Raw genomic sequence first — 13087 nt, 5'->3', positions numbered from 1 at the left:
TTTTCTTCCTTTTCTTTAATATTATTTATTTTATTTCATGTCGCTGTTTTTTGTTTGTCTGATAACATGAAAAACATGCTACGATGCCTTTGTCTTTGACAATGCTACTATGCTTTTATTGTGCTGCTATAACAATATGTATTATACTATGTATGATGATATTTGTTTATCTTTGTCTTGAGTTGGACCCCAGGAAGAATAGTCTTCACTACGGGGATAATAAACTAAACTAAAAAATGGACGTTATTTATACACATTAAAAAGCATCGAAATTAATATAAGCTATATAGTATACTTAAAATAACCATTATTATGAATAAATGATAAATAATGTTTTGTAATGAATCGTTTTAGGGGATGTTTTATGTAGTCAAATAGGACAGTTTGTTTGGCTAAATAAAAGTATCTGTGAAACCAAAAATTCTTACAGTGCAACCCCATGGAAAATGTATGATTATATAGGATCAGAAAACCAAAACATTGGCTGAAAGAAGCCACGAACCAGGCATGTAAGAGAAAGAGAAGCCACAGAGAATGGGCTTCCTTCAGGTACACTTGCACTAACCCAAAGATGTAGTAGAAATGCCTTTATTAGTTTTAAACATAATAAAGTATAAACATAGCTCCACTGGGTCTTCCTCAGCCTGTGACTGGAAAGAGTCAGAGTGGAAGATCCTGAGTCCTTAATACAGATACTAGTGACAGAAAGTAATGGTAACATAATACAACATTTAAAAGAAAAGCTGGCACTTCTATCCAAAATTTGCCCATGCTGTCTGTCTCCTCAAACTTGCTTGATGTGTATCTGAGTGAAAAGACAGACATGTGACATTCATGAAAAATAAACGAATCCTTGTATTGTGATGCACACTTTTGCTTGTGTGGTTTTTATTAGTTAATTCAGGTGTTGAGAGGAGGTATTTATACTTCATGGAGCTTCAAGTTGCCAAGAGGTATCTGTTTCAGTAAGAAAAATGCAAGTGGGTTTATTTTCAACAAATACTTTTGTTTTGTCTTTCTGGTGTTTTGTTCTGTGTTGTTTTGCAATTGGTGCCTTATGGAATGCAGGCCCAAATTTGAGTCCTTTTTGAGAGACATTTGCAATTCATTGATGAGGGTCAGTGTTTTCAGTATTCCCCTTAGTGTAATCTGAAGTTACGGCTACTTCTGTTCCCATCGTCTGGTTCTTCAGCTTCAAGCCTTCTTAAGTCTGGTCCTATACTTTGTACTTAACAACAACCATTCTTCAACGCTGCTGTGACAATGGAGTTGCAGAGCGTCAAAGACAAAGCACTCATCACCCATCTGAGGTCAGTATGTGTCCATCTGGAAAAGACATTGGGACAAACAGGATGCAGGGGCAACTGGAGACTCTCTCTCTCTCTCTCTCTCTCTCTCTCCCTGTCTCTCTCTTTCTTTCTTTCTCTCTCTCGAAATGCCTTCCAGACCTGGTGCTGTCTGACAGGCCCTCTCCTGGTGAGCTAGCCTCCATGATGAATGGCCACCTTTCCACTCTTTATCGGCCCACTAAATCATACGCTTACCATGCTTTTATGACCAATTTTTGCTGCTTTGTTTTACTCTCCCCTATTTTTGAATGAAACTCAAAAGGCTTCGTTTTTTTGTACTGCACATCATATTAATCTTTGAGGGTTTATCGTTGCGTTGGTATTCAGGTGGAGATTTGAGATCTAACATTTATTAATCAAATTCACTGAGACAAAAGTGTCAGACCTTGTTTGGATCGGAGAAAATATCCACAGAAAATGCTCTTATCCACAGAGCAGATGTTTCCAGAATATTTCATTTCATTAATTTACTGTTTTCTAACCTGCATCTGTTATGCGGCACTCCTGTCTTTTATTTCTATTGTAATTCTGGAAAAGCATAAATTATTTATGTGAGTGAGGGTCACACTTGGAGCTGGTCGGAGCCCAGAGATTTCCAGGCAGACAGTATGTCAGAGCAGGGGAGAGGGCCTAAGAGAAGAAGAGTTTTTTTTCTGGGTGATAAATAACTAGACAATGGATTTTGCTATGTGTTTAGGGATGTCTTGGTCTTGTGTCTTGTCTATGTGTACCTGCTTCTGGGTTTAAAAGCTGCATTCTGTAGTGAATGTAGGGCAGCTAATGTTGCTGTTTACACACTGCAGTATGCAGGCTTTAATGTTTTATTTATTTAAATATATATATATACATAAAACCAAATGTAAAGGTATTTTCTGCTTGTATTCGTGGCAGTGTAGTGTGTTGTTGTGTAAATCTAATCTTTTTTTCAATTTCAACTATAGAAAGTAGGGTTATATAAATAGAGGGTTTCTAGAGATTCTTTTTTTTACCCAAATACAGGACATGCTGGCTGGACAAGTTAACAACGTTGCATTTTAGACAAACAAATCACAATCACAATGTCTACACATATTTAATGTTAATTCAATAACACATCAATAGTTACATTTAATCAAAATAAAAGTTGTTCTTGTTTTTGTTCTTGCAGTATAATAGAAAGACAAAGACCCAATGCTGTCTAGGAACATACAAATTGATATCAAGTTGATTATACCAATGAAAGTATTTTGTAACTACCCTGATGATGCAGTGCTGTAAGCTTTGGCTCCTGCACAGATTCAAAGCAAGGCAGTTTTGACTAGATTTGTTGTACTCTCTCTCCCCCTAGTGGACTGAGAAAATCTTTTCATTTGTCTTGAATGATTTTCATCTGTATGACTGATTTCCCCTTCCACAGGGAATCAATTAAAAGATTGACAGAATAAAATGTAACAGTTTTTTGCTGTGATTAATTAACATTATATTCAATCAAAATAATTGCTAAGAGTTTAAAAGCTGAAATAAAAACTTTAAGTGTTGAAAACATTTGAAATGTATTGCATATAGTTCATGGCATTACATATATCTCTTTTATTTTGAAGGGGATGCATTTGGATTCACAAGCAAGATAATAAATATTCAAGGGTCATTTTTAACCCTTTCCTGATATGATCTCACTGAGCACAGAAGCCTGTTCTGTAGTCCTCGTACTGTACCTTTTTGAGATTTTGATGATCTATCAATCACCTGAACAAAGCTTGAGTGTACGAGCCACTGCCAGGGGAGGTCTGACCTGCGGCCTAGCGTGACATTCAAGGAAAGAGTGCTACTCACCCAGGAAATCCCATTACACCAAAGTATGATGGATATCAGTACTCATATGTGGTCTGACATATAATTTGTTATAATTTGTTTTTAAAAAATGGTATGACCACGTTCACCTTTATCCTTGTCTGTCACTTTTTCAAAACACTGCCCAGTACACACACACACACACACACACACACACACACACACACACACACACACATACACACATTTTCTCATATTCATAAGTTCTATAACACATGTACATCTGTATTGTATTTGCATTTGATGTCATACTGTATAGGCTACTGAGATAGTGAATTGGACATTTTAATGAAATAAAGATTAATACACTGAATTATTATTACACTCATGAAGACTTGAATCTAGAAATTAACCATGAAATACTTTTTTTTAACCTCCAAACCTGAACTTAATTTAGATTTAATTTAGAAAGAGAAGCAATACAAACTCCTTATTCAATTTTTCATTGAATAAATAATGAATGTACCGTGTTAATTTATCCGTTTTTTGAAGGGCATTTCTCCAACATGACATTTACAAAAATGCAGAGCGAATAGCTTTGCTAAGCCATAATGACTTTTCTGGAGTTTCAGGAGTGACAGCCAAACTATCTTGAAAACATGTGTTATCTGAATTAAAGAGGCAGCCTATAGATTTGCTTCACTTGTAAACATGTAGCAGGGCCCCAGTGCTAATCAATAACACCAAAGATATAATGGCATGCTACTTATAGGCATGAAAGTAAAATACTCTTTCTCAACACTATGGAGACCCTGAAAAAAACAGTAGGCAAATGTCACCAGCGCCCCCTGCAATGATATTGTACAATATCACTTACCTTATAACTAAAAGTAAGGTTAATTGAGGCTCACCGGTGCTCTTATCAAGGGTCTCCTATACTGTGTTTGTTTGTGCTTTATCACTCTTCTGCCATATTGATTGTCCAAGGTAAGATAACAAAGCAAATAAGAGGCTCAAGTATAATTATGCATCCCAGCATGCAATCTTTGGACTTGTCTTTGACTTTTTCTGTTGACATTTATTTTCCTAATAAAATGAACTACTCATGAATATATTGTAACATGTAAGTAAGTTGCATGTCTTTCTCACAGGTCTTCACTGTTTTCGGTCTTGTTTACCTGTCTCTGAACTGTTCCCTGTATTTGTTTTACTGATTAAAAAAGCAATTAAACAGACAGTGAGCCACATTTCAATACTGGAGTCGACCATCACGGAGCAGCTTTTTAACTCACACTGCAAAAATGATAAAAGTGACAAAAAAGTTCAACACCTAGGGAGCAGATCACACAGACACTGAGAACTTAAATGATGGCCTGAACAACTTGATGACTTGACCATTACGAACAAATGCAGCAGGTATGATAATAACAAATTCAACTGTATCACTCTGGTCTACAACCATAAGCCTCCTGAGTGCCATAAGCTGTCAGTCACTTCATAAAATGCTGACATCGTAGCAAAGAAAGAACCATGTGGTAAATACATACAAGAGTAAAGGGCTGCAACTAATGATTATTTTCATTACTGATTTATCTACTGATTAATTTCTCAATCAACTGTTTTGTTCTAAAAAAAAAAAAAAAATATCTACCTGTGGCCCCTAACAATTTTCCACAGTCCAAGCTCCTTAAATTGCTTGCTTGATGGTTCAAGACCCATGGATACCTTACAACGCTATGTCTACAGTTGAGAAGCTGAAAACAGGTCATATTTGGCATCCTTGCTAAAGAAATAATTTTAACAATAAATCAGTGATCAAAATAGTTGCAGACCAATTTTGTCTCCTTTGACTAATCGTTAGCAGTCTAAATTATGATGTAACTTCCTTTACAATCTTTCTTTATCCTCTGTCATCATCATAATTAGGGCTCAGCTGACTTGAATCAAGCCCTTCCTTGCCACTTTATATGAAGAAGCTTCACCAACAGACCGCTCTTCAAATCCAGATAACTGCAAGGCAAATGTATTCTAATCTCTTAATTCAATCTTACTGATCTTTGACCACAGAAAGCATTTTCCTTGTTAAATTGTAATCCCCAGCTGCTTCATCTCCCTAAACTAAATATGCAATTTACATACATTATAGCCTGCGGTCTGTAGCTACAGCACGAGCATCAGCGCAGGAACACTGCACCATGATGGATGTGTATTTGACCGTCAGTGCTTTTAAGATCCTGCAGCAATCAAACACTGGCAGGATGCAATTTAGAGCAACATGTAAGGAGACTGAATTCAAACAGAGCGGCCAATGTAAAATTAGCCAGAGGAGAATAGGGGACTTTGGCTTGCCGCTGACCTCTAACTGCTTTAATTAAATGGGGAGTTTCCTCTTCCTCTTGAGTAACAAGTAGCAGTGTTCCTCCGAGGCCCATGGCACTGGCAGCCACATAGCAGTGATATCGCTACCTATAACCCTGCTTTTATTGTCATCACCACTGCTCCTGCCAGACCTATGAAACAGTGCCCAGCTGATTCCTAATGGGCTGTAAATTCACTATCATTGCCTTGCTGCAAAGTTCTGTCCATTCACAAGGTTATTTCTGTTCACAGAGGTGGAATAAGATTCTGAATGTGCCTGCGTTGATGAAAGGGATCATGAATGATCGTCTTTGTCAAGGTGCTTGTCTGCTCTTAATAAAGCTGATCCAGCTATATGATCATTCAGATGCTTGTGGGGCTTATTAGATTAGACTCCAAGGTATTTACTTATTCATTAGCAACCAAATAAAAGGGGTTCATGTCTTAAAGGTCACGGAGAATCCCACTCCCTCACAATGCTAATAAGGGAATGGTAATATCTATCAAACTTTTTTCCTCAGGCTTTTTCACTGTATACTACTATTTTGTTTTGTTTTTTAGTTTATACTGTCTTTTAATTGACAGTCTCGCCAGTGACAGCACCCACCTCATCACTATCACAGCCTGATGGAGGTAGGGCGCAGGGTTTGTTATGTTCAGGCAGCCACAGGTAAACATTATGGTGCATCCAGCATTGATGGCCACAAGGGCTTTCTCAAGAGAATCATATGTAATAACCGCACTTACAACTGTAGGTGAGTCCCATCACAGATCCTCCTCAATACAGCAGATCATGACTGTATTCATTTTATATCTTAATATTCACCAACATATAATAAAAGGAAAACCAGGAGCAATGGCACTGGTGAGATAAAGCTGTAGGGTTGTACCTTCCTATGTGAGCATTTGATTGAGCTTTGCAGACAGCATTCTGTCGTGTCTAAGCCTGAATTGCGCCAGGTTGCACAGTGAGATGTCAGGTCACTATGCAAATGCTCAAGAAAACAATATCATATATTCTTAAACCTCAGAATATTTAACATACATAATGTTGTTCTTCTGACAAATACTTAAGGGAAACTCCATTGATTTCACATATCCAAGGCTGTTTCCAGGTGTTTGCGAGTACTACTGCATTATGTGAAAACAGTTGTCAAAAGCATGTTGTTCCAGAGGGAGCTGTGTGCGAAGTCGGGTTAAAATTGTGATGTCATTAGAATCAGCATCAAGACTACAAGAAAAAAAAAAAAAGTTGGCATCCCCTGCTGCTAAGAGCCAGCAGTCAATTGGCATTGTGGGTAATGTAGTCACCAAGTTTGGAGAAGGAAGATAAGGAAGAAAAGTTAAAAGTAATAAAAAGACAATATCTTTGGCTCTGCTGCATCAGATCTTTTTACTCTTTTAATATAATCTCATAGCTGTCAAGGATTTACAGTATGTGCATCGGTGTGCAAACGTTGCACATTGTTTCTAGTCCAACAGGTTATGTACTGTTGAAAAAAACAAAAGTAGGCCAATCCAGTGTCATTACTGCAGACGACATAAGTGTTCCAATGCTGGAATGATAGAGGAAGGTCAGAGGAAATTCTTCATCAGATTTCTTTTCTATATTCAATTCAGTACAAAAGTCAGTGTTTGAATTTCTAAAATTTAAACCACAAGAACCTGCATCAATGGTTTAATTAAAATGGTTAATACACTGTTGGTGCTTCAATTTATGTGTAGGGACTCCAATCATGCTACTGCAGAGGTTTGGTGCTATGTCTAACAATATTAGTGGTTAAAAAATGCTGGTTTGGATGTGTTCAGCACACCACGCCGAGCTAATGAGTGTTAGTCCTTTGGGGCATCTCTCCGGACATTCTCTATACATGGTTGATCAACGGAAAAAAACTGTCTTGATGGGTTATTTGATGTATTTTCATGCGGAAAAAGACCATGGGGTCCATTTTCACTGGACTTACACTTTATGTTGTTTCTACTTCTAAAACAACAAGAGGAGCAGAGATGGTTTAATAAAGGGAAAAATGTATTTTTGTCTTTCTTGAGCAACAATGAGTGTGCCAGTGTTAATTTCCATGTGTGTTTCTGTGTAGTGTGTACATCATTGGCCTCATCTTCCATTGACTCCCAACAGATCAGCAGAGGACCCATGAACAACCTCTACACATGAATAATTAACATGGCGGTGCATACTCAAATATTTGCTCTGCAGTTTTCTGGAAGGAGGATGCTCACAACCCCCTGAAGCGAAGGCCATGGCTACTAATTTAAATGTTTACTTCTCTAATTTGCCTGGTTTGCATAATATGCTGTAATATCACTTTCAAATCAAGCCAGCAGTACAGCTGTGGTAGTAACACATAAGTAAAGCACTAAACAAGACTCCTCTAGTATCTAGTCATTTTACATTTCCTTATGAAGAGGCTCCTTGTAACTGTTTACTCCTGATGCTCCACAGAAGATTCATCTGGGACATTGTCATGCAGGACCATGTCAGTGAAGCACAGATGGAGCCTCCCGCACCCTCTCCTCCTCCAGTGTGATTAATACGCTCCTGATTGGTTGCTGAGAGGACAGCTCTGATGACTGATTACTCTTACACTCGGTCCTGTTGTCTGACTTTGTAGAGCCATATTGGAATCAGTCTGAGGCTATCCAGATTGCTCTGTTTCTAATGACTCTCACCGGGGTCATCAACATGTGATGACATGTCTTCACTAAACATAATCCACACCATCAAGCATCCAGGCATCCACGCCCACTTTTTTATTGTCAGTGGCAAATGTAAGAAGCTGTTGTCAACAACAGGATATCAAATCGAGATAAATCAAATAAAGATAGGTCTACACAACATTAAAGCATAACCTGCTACAACTTTTCTCTATATTTGTCTTCTTCTCTGTATCTTTTTTCTTATCAGGAAAATCTTTGGGTGGAATAGAATGGAGGAGATGCATAAAGAAACAGAGGAGAGGAAAGGGAGAAATAATATTATTAAACATTTCATTTCAATATACAGGTAGAAGATGCACTTTTCTACCCATTCATATCACATTGCATTCTATTTCCATCCTGAAACCGACATGTCAACCTGAATCTCTTAACTAATTTCTGCCACATTTGCAAAGTCGACTTGGAGACCTTGAAGGCAAACAGTGGGTTTTTATCTTTTTTATCTCAGTTTGTAGCTGAGGTTAGTATAACTTTAGAGAGCAGAGGTGAAGTCTGGATCTTTTCTGATAGTTATTTTCTCTCTTTAATCTAGAGCTGTTCAGAATAAGAGAGACTGTGCATCAAAATTCACAGAGAACCAAGGAACAGACAAAGAGCACTTTGTCCATCAGTGTACTGCTGTGGGCTGCAACAGGTGACGCGCTGTTGCTTAAGATCTCGGATACAGACTTGAAATAGACACTTTGTATGCATATTTCTCATATATGTAAACCAAAGTGTCCCTTCCCTATTTCTGAATATCAAGTAGATGAGGGCCAGACACAGGCAGCCATTAAAATCTGTGGAGGTTCAGCTCTAGGCTGGATTCAGTTACTTCTTAGAAATGACAAAATTGCAGAGGGACCCCATCTAATCATGGCCTACTTAATTGCACCACTAGGTCTGGGATTGTGAGCCAATGAAAGATAATTATCTTCAAATGCATAATAACAACCAGATATATACGCTGGAACACGCGGAAACAAACAAGATGACTGGCAAATGACCCCCTACAGTATATGCTGGGGTGATTTTTTTTTTAATTGGTCATCGTGTGGTCTCCATCAAGATTTGTTGACCACTGGTCCATAAAAAAACCTACCTGCCTTGTCTTGCTTTAACCTTCACAGCTCTCTGAGTGCCAAAGCATTAATTCACCTAACAGCATTATCACCTTCCTCATCCCCCTCCATTTATTTCCCTCCAAGCATAAACACTCACACACCTTCTCTAAGGTTCATTCCCACCTTGCACTATCACCTGAGCCCACTGAGCTCACATCACTACTCTCAGTTCCCAGCTCTGGTCTCACCTCATGAGTCATGAAGTCAACACCAAAAAGACAGCCTGCGTTGGATAAGTGTTTGAGTCCATGAAGCAGCAACTCCTCCTGCTGGCAGATTGGGCAAAACACATCCCAAAGTTCTGTAGCCTCCCAATAGATGATGTGGTACAAAGGAGGCTGAATACCTAAGAACTTTTAATTCGGTCAATGCAGAATAGTGTAACAGCAGCTGACTTTACAACCCATTTGTCAGTTCACGTTGATGCTTTGGTTGACTAACCCTGTGCATGTTGCAGCCGTTCGTGACATCAAGCCTCTGCATGTCTGCACTCTGCAGACCATCTTATCCCAGGGGCAGTGGGACGCTCTTTACTGTATTACAATTTCATCCTACTAGGACAGATAAAGCCTCCTACTGGTCGTGCCATTTTGTATTTCACTATACCGTTATTCTGTGCAATGAGGAACTACTTGTTTTAAGTATTGCATGTATCTACAATAATCTTCACGCACCTTGCATATGATTGGATATATTTATGGTTAAGGAGCAGGTAACAACTTTGTGATCTCCCTGAGAGCTGCTGAGGTAGAGTGTCTTTTAGAATCCAGGAAGAGTTGGTCTAACCTATCAGAGCGCTGGAGATCACAGGCGAAGAGTTTGCTCGCCTCAGAACCATTGTCTTCTTCGTTTCAGGTCAGTCAGTCAGTCAGTCAGTCAGTCAGTCAGTCTTTGAGAGGGTGACTGTGGATTGTAATTTTTGTTCTGCCACTTGACCTCATCCATTGCACCAGACAAAGAATAACATTTTTTGACGTTCTCTCTTCAGTTTATTTTCTTGGCCTTTTGCATCTGTAGTTTAGTCTGAGTGGACTGGCTTCAAGGAGAATTCTCTAATAATATCACTATGTGGTGAAGTCTTTGGCTGTCAATTGACCGCCTGCTAAACACAATGGCTAGATGATCACAGAACCAGAGGACTGGATTGATTCAACTCTGTCCCACAGCCCAACAAAGGCAGTCAACATATCCAAAGCTTGGGATTATCACACAGACCTTTTATTTAAACATTTATCCAATCATCCTATTCAAAAGTTTTTACTTTACTCTTACTGTAAAATACTATTATTTTCTATTATGTCCATTATACCTTGCTGTACTCTGACTAACTGATCTGCAAAGTCAGCCTGAAAATAAATAATCAGATCTGTCAGATACATGTATATTAGATGATCAATACATAATTACCTTATGGTGCAATATACTGGATAATTTAGAAAAGGACACTTATCCATAACTGGTAAGAAGGCTTTTCAATCACATAAAGTAGTTTTAATGTATTTGATTTCCTGTAAATATGGTATATAAATTTGCTATCAGGATGACCAAAAGAAACTACTTTGCTGGTCTCTTATTGGCTAAAAGAGTGAAGCAAAGATGTCTCTCTCCAAACATGAGTAATAATTTACCTGCTGTAATTAAAGAGCTAAATCCCATTTAAGGAATTAAAGCTAAAAAATTTCCCTGGTCTGTTTCCCTACAGTCTATCACAAAATAGCCTGAATTTTGCTGCCTTCAATTTTTTTCCCTTTGGAGAAAAGGATGCCTTACAACATCACATTCGTAACTGGAAAACCATCCCTTCTCATTATTAATGTCAACAGTTCCCTGATAATATTTTACTAGTGCATCCATAACTATTCTTTACAGTGTACTCTCTCCTCTTTATTGTAGGTCTTCCCACCTTTGTCTCACAGACTGTGAAAGTATGGAGATTCCTCAGGTGGTTCGACATCTGCGTTTCCAGGCCCATCTGGTGCTACAAGAAGCAACCTGTGTAGAGCTCCCACTGATGCTGCCTCCCCTGCTGAGTGTGGCCTGGCAGATGGTGGAGACTCTCCACCAGGACAGCTGCTGGATAAAGCCAGAATGGACAGCCTGCTGCAGGGGAGGCTGCTGGGGGAGGGAGCCAAAACATGACAGGGTCTGTGTAGACAGACACTGCTGCTAAGCTTGAGCAAACGGGCATAGTCAAGACATTTCCATTATGAAGTTGCACGTTCACACCGACCTTAGGACCTCCTGTTTGGTTCGTATATCTCCTCTTACTTTGAATATTGTCTGCTCCTGGCTAATAACAGCATACATTTAAGCAGACTTTACTTTTCAGTGACCAACAATGTAGAAGTTTATATTCCATAAAGTAGTCTTCTTAAGTCCAACCATGTTCTACCAGCAACATAACAAATGCATTCAGTTCATTACTTATTGGGCCTCACCTGATATTTGTTTCCATGGAATTGAAATGTCTTGATGGACACTGAACTCTCACGTGCTAAATGTTATTGCGGATGTCAGTCTGTCTCACACAGCTCTTTCAGGTGGCTTACTTGCTGCCCCCACAGACTGGCATGGAGGTGTACAGACATGGTGATGATGCCAGTGTGCCCACAGCATACCAGAGGTGCCTGTCCAAACCGAGAGACACCTCAAGAAGAACAACAACATAACCACAGAATAGGTTCTGTTATGATTTTGAGTCAGAACACAGATTAACATATACATACTCAGCCATGTGCATGCAGTACACATGTTACATGAAATTATAAAAAAAAAAACATTCAACACAGTGATAGATAAAGGGTAGAAACTACATCTGGAATGCATGTTAAATAAAACAACTTACATATGCAAATAGGGTAACACTGTACTGAGCTATGACTGAACATAAATCACTCATTGCTATCACATTTGCAGATTGTCCCAGAAATTGTCAGCAGAGGGTGCACAAAGCCTGCTCAGAAACACATTTGTTGACCCCTGTGAAGTAAGCTTTTATTGTAAATAAAAACCTTTACTCATATGGGCAAAGGTTTGTCAGGTCAGAATATAGAAATGATTATATTTCAAGTAACAAGGCCACGTTGGGTTGATCATTGCAATAGTCGATTCATTATAGTGAGGATTTAAGGATTTATATCACAACCACTTGGAATTAAAGAACACAAAGGCATATCATAAGAAAGAATTTGCTTGCTGCTCTTGCTCTTGACATCTAAATAGTGCAACCTTGATACAAGAGCTCTAGATGTGGACAGATGACCAGAAAGTTTTTTAGCCTGAAGTCACAGCGATGTGATGATGTCAGAGGGTGCTCATCAGCACAGAAGCTCAGAGGGGCTGCAGTGACTCAATGTAACCTGATAACAAAAGTGTATTCTGCATATTGAAACCATTTCTCATTTGTTTTTATATCTTAATTACTGAATCCCTAAAATCATACAGACAGAAATAAATCCTTTATTCACCCCTGAGGCTGATGGCAACCATATCCACAACAGTGGGTATAATCTAAACAACATATTGGTGGTTAATTCCCTTTTTCTACTCATGCATCACAGAAATTAGCAAAATAGTGTTCTCTTTCCATTTGAAACCGTATCTGGTCTGTGACGTTTAGCCTGAACCCAATCAGCAGAGGAATCTCTGATGTTGAAAGAAGTTATATAAGATTATATAATCCCATAAAGCTAAGTGGTTCAATTCTCAAAGTTTACATTTCACTGACTGGCATATACAGTACGGTATGTGCTTGGCTTGCAATCAGGCCAT

General features: G+C 38.6%; 1 protein-coding gene across 1 annotated transcript; it reads left to right on the top strand.

Moving 5' to 3' along the window:
- Window positions 1-1263: 1263 nt before the first annotated feature.
- On the top strand, window positions 1264-11455 carry hnf4b (hepatic nuclear factor 4, beta; the record flags this gene model as incomplete). The annotated part of the gene is given in 12 exon segments (XM_083920251.1): window positions 1264-1310; window positions 7939-8019; window positions 8746-8776; window positions 8778-8847; window positions 9475-9509; window positions 9511-9549; window positions 9553-9639; window positions 9783-9803; window positions 9805-9908; window positions 10068-10098; window positions 10102-10171; window positions 11283-11455. Coding segments are annotated over 12 exon segments (789 nt in total).
- Window positions 11456-13087: the final 1632 nt, after the last annotated feature.

The sequence above is a fragment of the Echiichthys vipera genome, assembly GCF_963691815.1.
Source record: "Echiichthys vipera genome assembly, chromosome: 1".
In the NCBI taxonomy this organism is placed as follows: domain Eukaryota; kingdom Metazoa; phylum Chordata; class Actinopteri; order Perciformes; family Trachinidae; genus Echiichthys; species Echiichthys vipera.
This window is presented reverse-complemented; position numbering and strand designations above follow the sequence as displayed.